The sequence below is a fragment of the Schistocerca americana genome, chromosome 7 (assembly GCF_021461395.2).
Source record: "Schistocerca americana isolate TAMUIC-IGC-003095 chromosome 7, iqSchAmer2.1, whole genome shotgun sequence".
Classification (NCBI taxonomy): Eukaryota; Metazoa; Arthropoda; class Insecta; order Orthoptera; family Acrididae; genus Schistocerca; species Schistocerca americana.
Window position 1 is genome coordinate 232,023,693 of NC_060125.1, and position 18,073 is coordinate 232,041,765.

Consider the following 18,073-nt stretch of genomic DNA (forward strand, 5'->3'; position numbering starts at 1 on the left):
AAACAGTGCTCAAAATTTTAAAGATTTTGCAGAGATAAAAACACTTTGCGTAAACTTTGCTTGTGGTTGATTTTAGCTCATACATTGCAGTGAATGAAATGTAGATAAGATAGTGAAATTTTATTTAAAATGTATTGCTGAATGATATCTCGTTTCGTTCTCAAGTTACTGGGTGTCATATCTGACGGATCCCCTCAGGGGTCTCATCGCTCTTTGATGAGTACATGCTTGGCAACCACGGGGCCCTAGCCCTTGCAGCACCGCTTCTCTTTCTGTGCTGCTTGTCTCCTCTTCTATCCTTTTCCCCTCTCTTGGGGAGATGTCTCGTGCCTCCATGGGCTCTTGAAGCTCATTTGCATTAGTTTGCTTGTAGGAATATTCTCTCTTGCACCGCCCTTTCCCTGCACCGCCCTTTCCCTGCACCGCCCTTTCCCTGCACCGCCCTTTCCCTGCACCGCCCTTTCCCTGCACCGCCCTTTCCCTGCACCGCCCTTTCCCTGCACCGCCCTTTCCCTGCACCGCCCTTTCCCTGCACCGCCCTTTCCCTGCACCGCCCTTTCCCTGCACCGCCCTTTCCCTGCACCGCCCTTTCCCTGCACCGCCCTTTCCCTGCACCGCCCTTTCCCTGCACCGCCCTTTCCCTGCACTACTTTTTCCTCGTTTTGCTCTTTCCCTGTTTAGCTCTTTCCCTGTTTAGCTCTTTCCCTGTTTAGCTCTTTCCCTGTTTAGCTCTTTCCCTGTTCAGCTCTTTCCCTGTTCAGCTCTTTCCCTGTTCAGCTCTTTCCCTGTTCAGCTCTTTCCCTGTTCAGCTCTTTCCCTGTTCAGCTCTTTCCCTGTTCAGCTCTCATTTTCCTCCGCTGCGGCGTTTGAGACCATTCTTTTTTTTCTACATTCCTTCTTATCTTTTCTTCTCCTCCCTGTGTGTACCTGACTGCCACCCAGATGTTTGACGTGTAGCAGAAGACTGAGTAACGGGTGAATCCCAGCCCCAGCTTGGCATGTAGGGCCCGCACGTACCCCCTGGTGCAGGCCAGGCCCAGGGAGGGTTGATTGGTAGAACTGTTACGTTTCTCCTCTGCCAATTGGTCCCTCCGTCTGTCGTTCGGGAGGTGTGAGCTAAGGTGAGGACAATCACCTAAGACGAGGGGCTCCCCTTTGGAGGGCCCCTGGCTGGAAGGAGTGCACCATCGGAGACGCTGGCAATCATGGGGGACTTCTTCCCAATGACTGACTTTCCTACTCTTTCTCCAAGTGTTTCCCGTAAAAGAAAGTGGAATGAGGCTCCTGCCTCAATGTCTCGTCCTGTTGTGCCTCGATATCTAGTAGTCTCACGTTTAGACGAAAACCAGACTTTTGCTACTGTTAACCCCTTTGTTATACAGAAAGGCGTGGATGGCGTCGCTGGCCCTGTGAAGTCAAGCACTTGTTACCCCAATGGTAGTCTGCTTTTGGAAATTGATAGAGCTTTCCAGGCCCAGAAACTACTCACCGCCCAAATCCTCCACGAATATCCTATAAAAGTGGAAGCTCACAGGACACTTAACTCGTCCCACAGTGTTATCTACACCCGGCTGTTGGATGGTTTGACGGAGGACGAAATAACTTAATTATCTATCAGATCAGGGCGTTAGTGCCGTTCATCGAGTTGTGAAGAAGGAAGCTGCCGATTTGGTGCCCACTCGCACATGGAACCTGACTGACGTTCGTTCGGTTAACGCATCCTACCAAGTCATCTCTGTGCACCCTTACATTCCCAATTTGTTGTGGTGTTATAAATGCCACCAGTTCAATCATAGCAGCACGTCATGTAAAAACACAGCCAAATGTGTCACTTGTAGCAGGGTTGCACACGAGGATGCCTGTCCACCTCCTTCCCCCTGCTGCGTTAATTGTAATGGAGAACATGGTGCTTCTTGTCCCATCTATCAAGACGAGTGGGCTGTTCAGGAGATACGGGTGAAGGAGAAGGTTCCTTTTCCTGTTGCCCGGAAACTGTTGGCGAGCAGTAAAGTGAATGGTCCTCCGTCTGGAAGCTACAGCACCATTTTAGCCTCTCCCCGTCCCACCAAAAACATGGCTACGCAAACTTGTGACTTACAGTTCAGTTTGATGGTGGAAAAGTCGCCTCACCTTCCTGCTGACAATCCGTCTCCCGGGCTGTAGATTCTGCTACCCGTTCTTCGCCCTCACCGGCGAAGACGGTAGCAATGCAGCCAGTGAACTGTCAATTCAAAAAGGATTGTTCCTAGGAAGATTTCTTGCGTACCTTGAGTTCGCAGCCGTCTGGCTCTTCTGCCGACTGCCAAAAGCCAAAACAATCATCCATAGGCCAACAGTCCTCCCCCTCTTCGACTCGTTGGCCCTCTTCGACTCGTCGGTCCTTTTCAACAGACCGACACTGGGGCAGCTCTGTTGATCCTGCTTAGTTGATGGATGAAGATCCTCCACATGTAGGTTGCAGTGGCCATCCTCCCTCGACGGCCTGCCCTAAGCGGCCGTCGAGGTGAGTGTTCCTTCTTCATTCTCCGGTGTTCCTAAATTTTATTGCCATTATACAATGGGACATCCGTGGCCTTTCGTCTAACAGGGCAGACCTCCAGCTGCTCCGGCGATCGCAATGTCCACTTGTAGTCTGTCTCCCAGAAACCAAGCTACGTCCTCAAGACCATTTTGCTCTTTACCATTTTACTCCGCTACAGATGGACCTTCCCCTTACGGCGGGGATTCCTGCTCGTGGTGGGGTCACGCTGCTTCTACAGGATGATGTTTGTCATCGTCCTATCCCCTTGCACACCCACCTGCAAGCAGTTGCTGCCAGTGTTTTCCTTCCCGAATTTATCTTTTCCCTCTGCACCATTTATATCTCTTCGTCTTCTGCTGTCACTAGGGTGGACCTGATGCAGCTTGTTGCTCAGCTTCCTCCACCCTTTCTGCATCTCGGTGACACCAATGCCCATCATCCTCTTTGGGGCTCGCCTGCTGCCTGCTCGAGAGGTTCTCATTTGGCGGATCTTCTTAATCATCTTAATCTTGTGTGCGTGAAGCCATGTTTCTCTCTGATTCCACGCACATTTATTCCCACTTAGACCTCTCGATCTGCTCGGCCCAGCTCGCTCAACGTCTCAAATGGTGTGCTCTTTCCGATACTTACTCGAGTGGCCACTTCCCTTGTGTGACTCGCCTGTACAATCATACCCCGCCACAGCGGCCTGCTCATTGGAAATTCTCTCTTGCTGACTGGAGGCTTTATTCCTCCTTGGCAGTCTTTGATGAACGGCCGTCTCCCAGCTGTGGTGATCAGGTTGAGCACCTCGTGGGTGTTATTCTCTTGGCTGCTGAATCCTCTATCTCTCGTACTAATTCTTCTCCCCATCGGATCCTGGTCCCTTGGTGGACTGTGGAGTGCGGCAATGTGATTTGTGCCCGACGACGTGCACTTCGTGTCTTTCGCCATCATCCTACGTTAACGAACTGCATCCTCTACAAACAACTACGTGTGCAGTGCCGTCGCGCTATTAAGGAAAGCAAGAAAGTATGCTGGGTTTCCTTCACCATCTAGTTCAATAGATTTACTCCGTTCTCTCATGTTTGGGGTGGCCTATGCCGGCTTTTCGGGACTACCACCCACTCCCCGATTCCTGGTCTGACTGTGGTGGGAAACATCAGAGTTGTCCCTGTCGATGTTTCCAATGTTTTGGGCCAGTACTTTGCGGAGGTTTCAAGCTCCATTCACTACCATCCTGCCTTCCTTCCTCGGAAACAGGCGGAGGAGACTCGTGCAATCTCTTTTCTCTCTTTGAATCGAGAATGCTTCAATACTCCTTTCACTATGAGGGAACTCGAGTGTGCTCTCTCCTCATCCAGGTCTTCTGCTCTTGGGCCCGATACAATCCACGTCCTCATGCTGCAGAATCTTCCTCCTGCGGGAAAACGCTTTCTCCTCGATACCTACAACCATATTTGATCTGATGGTGTGTTTCCCACGCTTTGGTGTGAAGCTACTATTGTTTCCCTACCTAAGCCTGGTAAGGATAAATCTCTTCCTTCCAGCTATCATTCAATTTCCCTTACCAGCAGCATTTGTAAGGTGATGGAATGCATGTTCAATGGTTGATTAGTGTGGTGGCTGGAGTCACATCATCTTCTCACTAATGTTCAGTGTGGGTTCCGAAAGCACCACTAGCAGTTGATCGGTTTGTCACCCTGACGACATTCATCATGAATAATTTTCCGCAGAAGCGACAAACAGTGGCCGTTTTCTTTGATTTGGAGAAAGCCTATGATACCTCTTGGCGGACGTACTATGCACACATGGGGCCTTCGCAGTCGTCTTCCCAGTTTCATCTGGGAATTTTTAACACACCGAGTTTTCTGGGAACATGTGGGTTCCACTTTATCCCACACCTTTTCACAGGAGAACAGGGTGCCTCAGGACTCCGTACTGAGTGTTGTCCTCTTCGCCATAGCCGTCAACCCAATTATGGACTGCCTTCAGGCTGGCATTTCCAGCTCACTTTTCGTTGACGACTTTACTATTTATTGCAGCTCCCACCGGACGTGTCTCCTGCAATGCTGTCGTAAGCATTGTCTGGACTGTCTCTATTCGTGGAGTGTCACAAATGGTTTCCGCTTTTCTGCAACCAAATCCGTGTGCTTCAACTTCTGGCGGTGCAAGGCATTTCTTCCACTGTCCTTGCTACTGGGCGAAAATGCTCTCCCATGTGGATGCAACGAAGTTCTTAGGGCTTACATTCGATAGGAAACTCAGTTAGTCTTCCCACGTGTCCTACCAGGCTGCACACTGCCTCAATGTCCTTTGTGTATTGAGTGGTACCTCTTGGGGAGCTGACCGAACTGTCCTCCTCCACTTCTATCGATCTCCTGTCCTCTCCAAGTTGGATTATGGATGCATTGTTTACTCCTCTTTTAATGCGATTCTGTCTATTTTAATTATTCGGGAGATGACTGTCGGGTTTTAAACTTTCTTTGCTTTTCGCATTTAATTTTATTGGGAAACCATTGAGATTGAACTTGACATATACATGGATGGACATGAGAAATGAAACGTTGCAATAAATTTTTCATGTGTGATTATTACTTTACGTATAAAATATTCTGTTGCAGATTAATAAAAATGAATTTATTTGAATATTCCAAAATAATGATTCAAGTTTACTTTTATTCAAGTACTAGATCTGTTTGTGCAAGAATGAGAATATTATTGTCCATCGAACTTAGCAAACATTTTCACGTTGCAGTGGATTTTTGTTTAACTGGATATACCCCGATTAGCTTTGTAGCATAAGACTGTCTTAACCATATGAAAATGTTTTCATTTTTATATTGCTAAGTTCTAATGAAAATAATCCACTTTTAAATGCACTTTACGATATGTTCAGAATTTATCACTTTTTTGAATGGTAATTTACAAAAGCTGCAGCTTGCATCCACCTGTGAATGCACGAGATAAAATCTACTATCTCTTTTTATTCTGCGTCTGGAATGCTGTGAAAAGAAACACTTTATTATTTTCCTTCACCTCTACCTGTACCCTTTTTAGGATGTGGTCGTTAGTGTGATCGTATATTTAAATCTGCCGCTGCTGCAGTCTGCTAGCTCGCGACGCAGCTCTGCACCACCAGCGATATCCAATAAAATGCTGAAATTTCTTAAATAAAATGGGTAATGTCCTGTGCGAACTTTGCAGTAAACAGATTTTACTAGATAAATATATTTTAACAGAAACAATTAAAATTTTTACACACTTTTTACAATCCCAGCTACAAATGCCGTCAGTCATCGACTTATGACAAATGAAGACTACCTAGGAGCCTAATGCAATGTCACGGGTTCCTCTCCCATTCAGTCTGTGCAGAAGACAAGCGATCCTATTACAATATATTGCCTATTTATATCTTAACTAATTCTTGTACAGTCTTTGTCATTTTTAATTACATATCATTTCTTCTATGGCGGTTTTCACATCCTCCACCACAGATAGTATTTCACACTCTTTGAATAATCATTTATAATAGCAAAATTCATAATTATCTTTTTCCTCACAAAATTAAGTGTCATTTTGAAATTCGATTAACAGAAATACATATAAATTATTTGTTAAAATTATTTGTTACAGTGAGCATTATACATCGAAATGTTGTTTTAACTTTCAATTTGGATGCGTGCTGCCAGAGAACATTACACTCTGCATGGCCGTCTATCTTACGCTGTCTAAGTACAGTACACCATTTGGGGATCTGTCTTGCCACTGGTGCCTTGTTGAGAGTCTCTAGGCAGAAGCTGGTAAACTACCACTGTCATACCGGCGCGACATCCTACTCAGTAGGTATGCGTGTCTGCTTTCTTCCATGCCAGCTACCCAACCTTTCACCCTTTTTTTTATGACATTCTTGACTGACAATAAGAGATGTACGTGTCTTCTCTGCGTCCTCCCGGCATACACTTTCATCACCTGTTTCAGCAGCTACAGTTCGCACTTCCTGCCACTTTCCGAATGGGGGAGAATTTTTCACCACCTTGGCTTCAGACACAGGTTTGTGTTTGTTTTGACCTCAGCCCGTTCCCAAGCTGACATATAGCTGCAAATTTCTCGAACTTTGCTCACAACTTGCCGATAGCATAATTTTGTACACTGATGGCTCCACGTCCACCCACAGTGTTGGCTGTGCTTTTTGTCGTCGGGGCTGATAAGCTTCTCGACCAGTGCACAGTTTTTGCAGCAGAGCTTTTTGCCCTCTATCAGGCTGTCCACTACGTCCGGAGGCACCAGTTCACTCGCTGTGTGATCTGTTCTGATTCCCTCAGTGCCCTTCAGAGTCTGAATGATCCCGATCCAGTCCACCCCATTGTTCGATGGATCCAGGACTGTCTCCATTTGTTCCCAGATGGGGGAGCCCAAGTGATGTTCATGTGGGTTCCTGGCCATGTTGGTGTGCCCGAGAAAGACACTGCTGATGCTGCAGCCAAAGCTGCCGTCCATCTCGATCGGCGCGCCTCTTACTCTGTTCCCTCGCAAGATATTTGTACTTTTCTCTATCGGCATATCACGTCCCTTTGGCACGACCATTGGTGCTCCCTTCTTGGGAACAAACTCAGAGAAGTGAAACCTCTCCCAACAGCCTGGTCGACTTCCTCCCGGCCGTCTCGCTGTGAGGAAGTAATGTTAGCTTGGTTGCGAGTAGGGCACTGCCGCTTTAGTCACCACCACTTGTTGATTGGCGACCCTGCACCCAGCTGTCCTTTCTGTAGCCAGCCACTAACAGTCAGACATTTCCTGATCCTCTGCCCTTACTTTAGCCACTTATGTCTCAGGGTCGGGCTGCCGTCCACTTTGCTGGACATTTTAGCGGATGACGTGCGAGCTGTGGCTTGTGTTTTAAGTTTTTTAAAAAGCAGTAATATGACAAAAGAGATTTGATTTCTACCTGGTGACTCCGGTCTCTTGTTGACGTCTTTTAGGTACTCTTCCATAACGTCTTTACGTTTTAGATTTGTTTTTTCATTCCTTTCTGTATTGGACCTTACAACAGTCTTTTACCCTCACAGTCCCATCATTCTATGGTTCTATACTGAGTGGTTATGACCTTAGATGTTTTGCACCCTAAATCCCCACAAAAAAAAAAAAATAATAATAATAATAATCTGACGGATGGTTACAGATGATGCGGTCATTCACATCATTGTGCATCACAAATCATTTGCTAATAACAATTGTCATATACCATAAACCATTCACGATATTGAAATGAGGTTTTTTGTAGATGATAGATCGCATCGAGGTACATATGTTGTATGATACACATTTAAAACATTTTTATTCACTGTGACATGAAATTAATTTGCTCACAGCAGTGAGAGGTTGGCAACTCAGGACACATGCAAGTGTCCGTAGCACTGTACAAATATCTAAGTGTCCACAGCACCTGGGGAAATGGTGTAGCAGGATGGGTATTCATGCTCACAGCAGTGAAAGGGTTCAACAATGAGTATGCCTGACCTCACGTTCCCAGGCTGTACAACATCGGGCCACTGTTACATCGTAATGCCCCAGAAATCTGGATATTGTACAATTTGACCAGCTAACCAAATGGACACCCACAGTGAGGCCTGTTTCAAGCTCTGTCAGGTGCTCATAATGCTTCCTCACACAATTATATGGCATCTCTGCGTCCTTCACATTCATCCCGCAACATCTGACAGTGTTTGTGCCCCTTGTATACGCTGCCAGGCCTGAAAACAACACTAAACAGGAACAACAGTAATGTTCTCTGGTAGCTGGTGCACCTGTCTCAGAGAACTGCAATACTAATCGTTTACATAGCAGCCAATGGTATGTACATATACAAGGTTGCATTGACCTCTGACAGCATCTTCTGAGTGCTTCACTTTTTTTTTGTCAAGCAGTACATCTGATTTCACAATTAAACTTGTGCAGCAATATGCTCACCTCATTAAGGTAAATTGTAGCAAATTGTTGTTGTTGTTGTGGTCTTCAGTCCTGAGACTGGTTTGATGCAGCTCTCCATGCTACTCTATCCTGTGCAAGCTTCATCTCCCAGTACTTACTGCAACCTACATCCTTCTGAATCTGCTTAATGTATTCATCTCTTGGTCTCCCTATACGATTTTTACGCTTCACGCTGCCCTCCAATGCTAAATTTGTGATCCCTTGATGCCTCATAACATGCCCTACCAACAGGTCCCTTCTTCTTGTCAAGTTGAGAGTCTCTAATTAATCTCCATATGCAATTTTTCTGTGATTGTCATACTTTACATGAAGCATTTAAAGCTCTTTCTTGCAGCCAAAACTGTTTTTACTCATCAGCTGTATAGTTATATTTGTGCTTATTAAGCACTCCACTCTTAAAGATGATGCTTTAATCTTTATCCCAATTATTTAACTTGTACTGATGTATTTCACAACTCAGTCCGTAACCTGGTACTTCTTCAAAATTAGGATGGCTCTGGATTTTCTTTGTATTAACACTCCCTTTCATAGTGTTAAAGGTCTCCTTTTTCTCGTGTTCGAAGCACCATTTAATCATTGTAGTTCAGAGATTTAACATAAAATTATTCGATAGGTTTCTAAGTGGCAGTAATCTTATATACATCATAAGTGTGTGTGTGTGTGTGTGTGTGTGTGTGTGTGTGTGTGTGTGTGTGTGTGAGAGAGAGAGAGAGAGAGAGAGAGAGAGAGAGAGAGAGAGAGAGAGAGAGACAAAGGCCTTTTTGGCTGAAAGCTTACTTTCCGACAGTCTTTTTGTTGTGCTTGTCTGCATCTCAGCATCTCCACTATGTGGTTAGCAGCAACTGTCCTTTTCATAATATTGTTCCACTTCAGGCTGTGTTTTCCATTGTTTGAAATGGTTACTTTGATTACTTTTTTTGCTATCCCTGCTGCTCCACTTCTCAGCAAGAGGACTAGCAGATGCAACAATATCAGCAGCTCTAATCAGCTATGGGTGCATTGGTTGTTGCACCCAATGTTGCCATAAATTTCCATTTTCTCTCAACTATCCGGCTGATATATTTATATCTTTATATTTTTGACTCCATGATTGGTGATCTCTTTCAACCGGCAGGTGACTCAGAAAGAACTAAAATTCACCAAATTTCATTTTTTATTATCTTTTTAACGCATGAGACACAGCAATTAAATAACAAAACTGTGCATCTATCGCACACCCCCATGCCTGAGGTTGGTATTGGAATGCAGTTGACCTTGAACAATCAAGAGCAGCTACCATCCATTTCATCTTTCTGTTTGCTTTTGATCCTTGCTTGTAAAGGACATTGTTCTGTAGTAGTGCTGCAGTCAGGTGAACTGAACATTCCTCATGAAATTTAACAAGTCATGTTTTCATATGTTGAAGGAGATGTTTGGTGATACTGTATGTGACGTGACATTCGCTGTTTTTTGAATGTCACAGACAGTTTTCAGAAGGTCGGGAAGAAGTTGAAGATTTATGAACATTCTGGTCCATCTTTGAGTTCTGTACCTGAAGCAAACGTTTAGCATTCTGAGTATTCGGATGATCGCTGACACAACAAACATGAACAAACATACATTAAGATAAATTTTCTGTGATGAATTAAACATGACAAAAGCTTGTGCAAAACTATTTCCGAGAAACATCTTGCAGGAACAAAAATACCATCGGAAGAACATATGTTCTTACGGCATAAAATGACTCAATGAAGAACCAAACTTGCTCACACTTGTTATTACATGTGATGAAACATGGATCTTGTAGTACAACTCAGAAACAAGGTGTCGATCTGTGCACAGGAAGACTCTCATGTCGCCAAGAATGAAAAAGATTCAAATGAGCAAGTCAAAACTGAAGGCAATGCTTATTCCCCCCCCCCCCCCCTTCCCGATATCAGTGGTGTTACCATGACTGAATGGATGCCTGAGTGTCAGACTGATAATCAGCAGCACTCAATACTAAAAGGAAGTCCTAATCAAGCTAAGGGAAAGAGTCAGAAAAAAGTGATTGGGTTTGTGGAAGTGTGGCTCATGGATTCCAGATCAGGATAATGCACCGTCCTTCAATGCCATATCTGTGAAACAGTTTTTAGTGGACAGTCACATTCCTGTGCTTGAAATCCTCGGTATTCACCAGATCTGGCTGCCTGTGACGCTTATTCATGCTGAAAAGTGTCTGTTGAAGATGTAAAAGCATAATCGACTACAGTTGTTGAAGAGGATGACAACGGATGACGTGCAGCTTTGGTTTGAACAATGGAAGACACATATGCAGCAGTGTATAGATAGGGGAGGGAACTATGTTGAAGGGGATTAAAGTTAGTTGTAAGTTTGTTTGCAATAAATCACTTTGCTGATGCCAGTCTCATTATTTAAGTGTCACACTTAGTAAGTTGACCACCAACATTTAAAAATTATTTCATATCGTTAGTAATAATAGTAATATTATTCTTCAGTAGTAGTACATTTTAGATAATGCAGCTGAGTTGGATCTGTAAATTGAATTACATTTTAAGATCACTGCTCTTTAACAATTATGTTGTTGAGAATCAAAGTAGGGGTGCGACTTCTTGATGTTCATCATCTTACAATCTCTGGCCAGAGTGATGACCACACCAGTGACCAGTTTAACTGTTACTCACACAATTGTACCACACAAACTTTATTTGTCTGCAGCACCGGTGCGCTTCACGTGTGAATGGGGAAACAAGAGAACCGATTCCTGTGAAAATATTTTTCAACTTAGTAGTATATTACATTACAAACCATAATGAAATTTTACAGTATGTATGATTATGCAATCAGTAGGACTGTCAGTGCCAGTGTCAAAACCCAGGTGGCCAGAGCAAAATAAACTGTGAAAAATTACTGCTCTTGTCCTCTTTTCAAACAGTAGAACACAAGAAAATGCAACTTCAAACAAAAGGATATTTTCGTGAATATCAAAAGATATGAAGAGCTAATAGATGAAATAACTGGAGAATGTTGTATCACTGGTGCTGGGCTTTGGAGCAGTAATATAATATCTAGTAACTAGTGGAATGAGGAAAGGAAATGCAACCACAGAGAGGGGAATGGAGTAAAGGTTGCTGTTAAAGAGTACAGTTAATATAACAACAGAGTGACTTATTCTGGGTATAAGGGTCATAGGATTTTAGTATGAATTACATTTAGCAAAACTCACTTTAAGTAATACAAACATTGAAATTTCTCTTGCACATTTGTACCTTCGGTGTCCATTGCATGTCACATGTTACAATTTTCATTTTGAAACAGTTGTGCTTTTTTATTGGGGGGGGGGGGGGGGGGGGTGATCTCTGTTTTACTTGTCACTAAGTGCGTAAATCTTTTACAGGTTGCTTCAACTTGGATCCAAATCGTGTGCTGGATATTATTTTAGAAAGTTTTGAATGTCGTCCAGAGCTACACGAGTTCTTCGTGCCACTGTTGCAGTCATACATGTGCGACCCCAAAATTCTTTGTGAAGTGCTTGGCTTTAAATTTTGTTTCTACCAAAATAGCAGTGAGGAAACAACACCCAACTCTCTGCATTTGGTCACAGCTTTGATGCTACAGCATGGAATTATTGCATTGGATGACATCTACTGCTGGGTTTGTATTATGTGATCCTTACACAAATATTTTCTTACTTTTACAAGTAACTGGAAGGTTAATTGATAGCTGTAAATAGTTTTTGTATTAAAGTAGTGGCATATTTACAATTTTGTTTTTGGGGACTATGTCTTTCATATTACAATAGCTCATTTTGAAACTTAATTTTATCGACCAATAATAATCTAATGTCCGGAATTATAAAAGTAAAGTGTGTCTGTGGTTTACATTTTTATAGATAAAATACTAATGACTTTCAAAAACGATTTATTGAAGTTCCGTCAAAAACGATTTATTGAAGTTACGAATCACATCATGAAATCAATTTTATAATGTTATGAAGTTGAATAATTTCAGTAAAAGATCATTCGGTTGCTAAGAGAATTTTCTGCACTAATTATGTTAATTTACTTTAAAGAACGTATAAATGTCTGCTACTTTAATACACGTAAATAGAGCAAGTGACTAAACCATTTTCTAGAAATTTAAAGTACAAAAGAAAGACAGTGGTGTCTTTATTTTGCCATATCGCTAATCACAGTTTGGACATCAGTCTTTTCTTCGTGATGAATTGTCATGGCGAGCCCATTCAGACAAGCCTTGCCAGTTGTATTGCTTAGTTCCGTCTTGATTCTCGTAAAGATGGAGGAACTGTGCTCATTTGCTGCCATTGTCACTGGTAGAGCTGCCAAGAGATGTAGAAACCGAAATCCATTAGGATAGATCTGACAGTTGCAGATAAAAAAATTCATTGTGTTTTGAGGCAATTGCTCCAGTGGATTCATACTTTGATGAAAGAGTTTCAACTCAGCCATCACCTTTGTTAAATTGGTGACTAATGAATCTGAAGCATAAAATGAATGAAGTTTCGTAACTCAATTAGTTGTACATATGTCTTCACTTTCCCGTGGTAAAAGATGATTAACGCTGTTAAAAAGTTCGCAGTGTTAAGAATCAATCATGCAGTGAATTAATGAAGGCATCCAGAAAAGGTACGAACACAGACACTTTGTAGTAATGCTCAACACCATCACTTTTAGCCTGATTTGCATGATGTGCTTGCTTAGTACAAATGTGTGGTTGCTCAATTTCAACACCATTGGCCAAAACAAATTCTCTGCTTCTAAGAAAAACTGACTGAAAATATCATCGACATTTTCTCTCATTGCCAGCAGTTCCCATTTTAGATCCGTGACAGTGTTGATTAACTCTGCAAAATCAATATTTTGGTGCTGAAGTTTATAGCAGATGGACTCACTCAGCACAAACAGTTCAGAAAGTATAACCAAGCAAATGGCAAAATCTCCCTTGGTGATGGCTGCTAAGAGAATCATGGCATCATGGGATGCGATCTTCTTGTCAGATTCTTGAACCTTCCCTAAGCTGAAACAATACGACCATATACTTCCTGAAGAATTGTGTGCCGCAGAGGCACTCAGTCCATCTAGTGAGAGTGGTACATTTTGAAGCCCTGACTCGAACATTGGTAATGATTCAAGGGAATCGTGTAGTATCTGGCTACACTTTGGTGGCCAAAAGAGATTACGTACCATTTCCAGCATTCTTAGTGAATTTCTGATAAGTGGAACGTTGCCTGTTTTAGCGACTACCAAATTGAAATTATGAGCTGCACAATGAGAATATTCAGCTAAAGGGTGGTCCTGTTGTATGAATGCCTAAGCCCCAAGAGTTTTTCCCGACATAGATGCAGCACCATTATAGCCTTGTCCTTGTAAAAATAACACATCAAAACCAAATTTTATCAAGTTTTCAATCGTAGATCCAGCTAATCCTTTGCTAGCCACATCAAACACTGGAACAAATTGCAGGAAATCTTGACGAATCTTGAGACCTGAGAAAACATAATAGATCTGAGAAAATATAATACAGAAAATGTAATAACAGAAAAATAATAAAATAGAGAGTTGCTCTATTCCAGCAACATCAGTAGTTTCATCGGCAAAAAACGTGAATATGCGCTGAACAATCCTTTCCGGGAGTTGATTGTTGATGCAAGATGATCTGATTTTGGGTTGGGGCACTAATGTACTTGTCACATCTACCAGAGTTCAGAAGCCCCCCTTAAATACGCCACTATTTTGAAGTATCGATGTTTATTCGTAGTAGTGTATCAGATTCTTCAGTTATTTAGCAAATTCACTTATTATATTTTTTAATGGATCACAAATTGTTATGTATGATTTAGTTTGGAGTTCATATGGATAAACAGTTGTCTCATGAATCATTTCAGAAACACGTATGCAGTTGTTGAATTCATACTTCCTATTTAGCAGACTTCTTTGGCCACATCTTCAATATCTGTAGCTTATGCGTAGACCATATGCTTTTCCTTGGTGTAATTTGTAATCTTGTGACTGGCTCTGCCCTATATTTTGCAATTTCAGTCCACCTATTGTTACTTTCTCCTACCTAATTGATGGAAGAATGACCATTGATGTCATCCAAGCTAAGTGCTAGCTTAGGAGCAACACAATGAAAAGCAGATGTTTCTCTTTTGGAGGACAGAACTTTGTTTAAAAAATGGCTGGTAATGTAGTAGTAAGACCAACCTAATGTTCTACCTCATTGTAAACCACCATTCCTCACAAGAAGACAACAGACAAACAAAAGTAAACAAAGAATAGTTCATGAATCAAGTTTTTTTAACCAAGAGGATGTTAAATTATTTATATATTACATATGGTACACTCTTTACTCCAAAAGTAAAAACTGTTTCCTGATTAAAAGTTAATTTATTCATTCAAACAGTAAATTTTCACCTGAAGTATAACTTAGAGAAAAGTGCAAGGTATGTTCAGGAAATTACGGAACTTTGTCCACAAAATTTTTCCATGCTTACCTTTTACTTATTGTGCATGGTCTCCTTCGAAATACTCTCTTCCACGATTGACACACCACTCCCAAAGCTGTTTCCACTCCCGGCAGCAGGTTTGGTTTGCCTATTGCTGGCTTGCACAAAGCTCCGACTGTGAATTTTCTTTTATCTCGTCTATCGTTGCAAGTCTTTGTCCTTTTAATGGGGTTTTCAACTTTGGGAATTAAAAAAAAAGTCTGCAAGCACCAGGTGTGGAGAGTACGGAGGATGAGGCAGCACAGTGATTTTGCCTTTTGCACAGTAGTCATGCACCAATACGAACGAGTGTACGGGTGCATTGTCATGATGCAAGAGTCATAAACTGTCTTGCTACATTTCAGGCCGTTCCATCCTCACATTTTCTTGCAGGCGCTGCAACACATTCCAATAGTACCATTGAGTAACAGTTTGTCCTTATGGCAAGGATTCATGATGAACTAATCCCTCAAAGTCAAAGAAAACTTATCAGCATGGCTATGACATGTGACCTGACCTGACGAACTGTTTTTCGGTCTTGGAGAACCTTTCCCGACCTATTGTGAAGATTGATCTTTGCTTTCAGCATCATAACCGTAGACCCATGTCTCATCACCAGTTATGATTCTCTTAAGGAACATCTTGTTCTCATTTGCGTGATCCAAAAACTCTTCATACATAACAAGGCAAAGGTCTTTCTGGTCTGACTCATGGGCCATGTGACAAAATTGGCGGCAGCAGGATGCATTCCAAGATGCTGTGTCGGGACTTCATGACATGATTCAACTGAAATGTTACATTTTTCTGTAATCTCTCGGACAGTCAGTCTTTGATTGGCACACACAATTTTGTTGACGTTCCAGACATGAGCGTCGTCAGTAGATGTCGAAGGGTCTTCATTGAGGGTCATCTTTAACTTCTATCTAGCCTTTTTTAAACCATGTGAACCATTCGTAACACTAAGTACGTTTTTTTTAGCACTCATCACTGTAGACTTCCTGCATCATTTGGTGTATCTCTGTAAAGGTTTTCTTGAGTTTCAAGCAAAATTTAATGCAGACCCTTTGCTCCTCTGACTCTGCCGTCTCCAAATTCGCCAACTGTGCGACATAATGTTCTACTCAATACAACAGTGAACAATAACCAATAGACACATAGCAATGAAACTTCCAGCAGTTACAAATTAAACACAGGCGTGTGCAGCGATGCCAAATGCATTTCGCTCCATCACACCAGTGGCGCAAAATTACGAATGTTCTAGAATTTTTTGAACAGACTTTGTATCTTAAAATTCCAACATTAAGATTACTTCCACCCTACACTGACAGCAAATATAGGAGACTCACTCTGTGTTCTCTCTCTCTCTGATATGAAGCAGCTGCAGGTCTCAGATGAATACAGCAAGTGGACAGTACAGACTGTCCCTTTTCAATTTTCTTAATACTTAAGGAGTTGAAAGTCAGTGTGCAGACTTCAATTTCTTAAATCAGTATGATGAAATTCTCAAGATTTCCGAGCACTGTAGACCATAAAACATTTGTACAATGTTAAAGGATCACTGGTTTCTGAATGCATAGCAAAGCCTTGAATTCGCCGAGGTCATTGGTTCGGTTCTTGCTACTAGCAATTTCTCTCTCTCTCTCTCTCTCTCTCTCTCTCTCTCTCTCTCTTTTACACAAATTCAAGTTTATTGCCAAATTGAGATGATGTTAACAAATACTGAACATTTATTTTAATAAAAGTATATCTTTTTACTTTGAATAACTAATTGTAGGATAATGTAAGCATTCAGAATAAATTAAAATTTGGTACAAAATGCGAAACAAATAGAAAATGAAATACTTTTTATTTCTGTAGATTCAACATTAACTGTTAAAGTGTGTAATTTATATCATTTAACAGTAAGGCGTTTCACATCTGCATCACAATTTATATTCATACAATTATAGAATAAAACTAGAATTTTAATTTTATTAAAATGTATGGTTCCGTATTTAGTAGTAAACATTGTCTTTGAAGTAAAAAATGGAAAATCCAGGATGGAATGATGATAATGTTATGAAGAGGATAGATTGTTACTCACCATATATTGCAGGTGTTGACTCGCAGAAAGGCACAACAAAACGACTTCTGAACAATTTATCTTTCAGCCAAAAGGCCTTCTTTTAAATTAAACATACGTATTCATGCGAGCACAATTATCACATATGTGACCACCGTCTCTGGCTGCTGAGGCTTACTTGTTTAGCAGTCTTTCTGTTGTGCCTGTCTCTTACTTAACATCTCCGTGATATGGTGAGTAGTAATTCTTTTAATATACTGGAAATTTATGTAGTTCATAAATCTTGTATAGGAGGAGGACCAAAAACCAACTGTTAATTCAAAGCTTGAGTTAACACAAAAATCCTATAACAAAAAATGGCATTTATTGTCACCCATTAAATTCTATGAAGGAGACAATAGCTTTTTATTCATTCAAAAGTTGAATTAAAAACACGTTCAGAAATACAGAATTCCTTATGCTATTTTGTCAACTTAACTGTTTACTAACCCTTCAGATCTCAAAATCTGTCAGGGGAAAATGCTAAAAATGTCTCCGAAAATTAGGAATTGTCAGGGAATTTCGTTTTGGGAAACTTCTAGCAACCCTAGAATGGAATCAGCATGCACAAAACAGCTTCAGTTGTCTGATTTCTTTACAAATGACTTAATGTGTTAAATATTTGATGTCGGCCCATTGACTGCTGAAAATATTTGATGTTAACCCATTGGCTGCTGTGAAAAAGTTAACTTGTCATTCTCTGCCAATCCCCAGGTGCTGAGGACATGTTCTAACATGGCCGTTGAGCTTCATTCACAAAAATCATATTTCTATTCATATTGTGCATTTTATTTACTAACATTTTGTAACAGTTAACCTGTGCGGTTGTATCTGATTTGCACTAGAGAATAAGGTTGGAAGAATAAATTTCAGTTCTTGGCAAAACAATGCAAAAATAAGAAAACTCATTTAGCCATATGAATTCTGGAAGATTGTTTATTTTTGCAATTTATATACTAGTGCGTATTACTTTAAATTAGATTTTCTGCAGCTTGTATTT

General features: G+C 41.5%; 1 protein-coding gene across 3 annotated transcripts in view; it reads left to right on the top strand.

The window, feature by feature from the left end:
• Nucleotides 1-18,073, top strand: part of LOC124622378 (THO complex subunit 2) — a 312,497-nt gene that overhangs the window by 63,037 nt on the left and 231,387 nt on the right. For all 3 annotated transcript variants that reach the window (XM_047148064.1, XM_047148066.1, XM_047148065.1), the window contains exon 7: nucleotides 11,865-12,121. In XM_047148064.1, coding sequence (XP_047004020.1) covers nucleotides 11,865-12,121 — 257 coding nt within the window. The remainder of the gene's footprint in view (nucleotides 1-11,864; nucleotides 12,122-18,073) is intronic.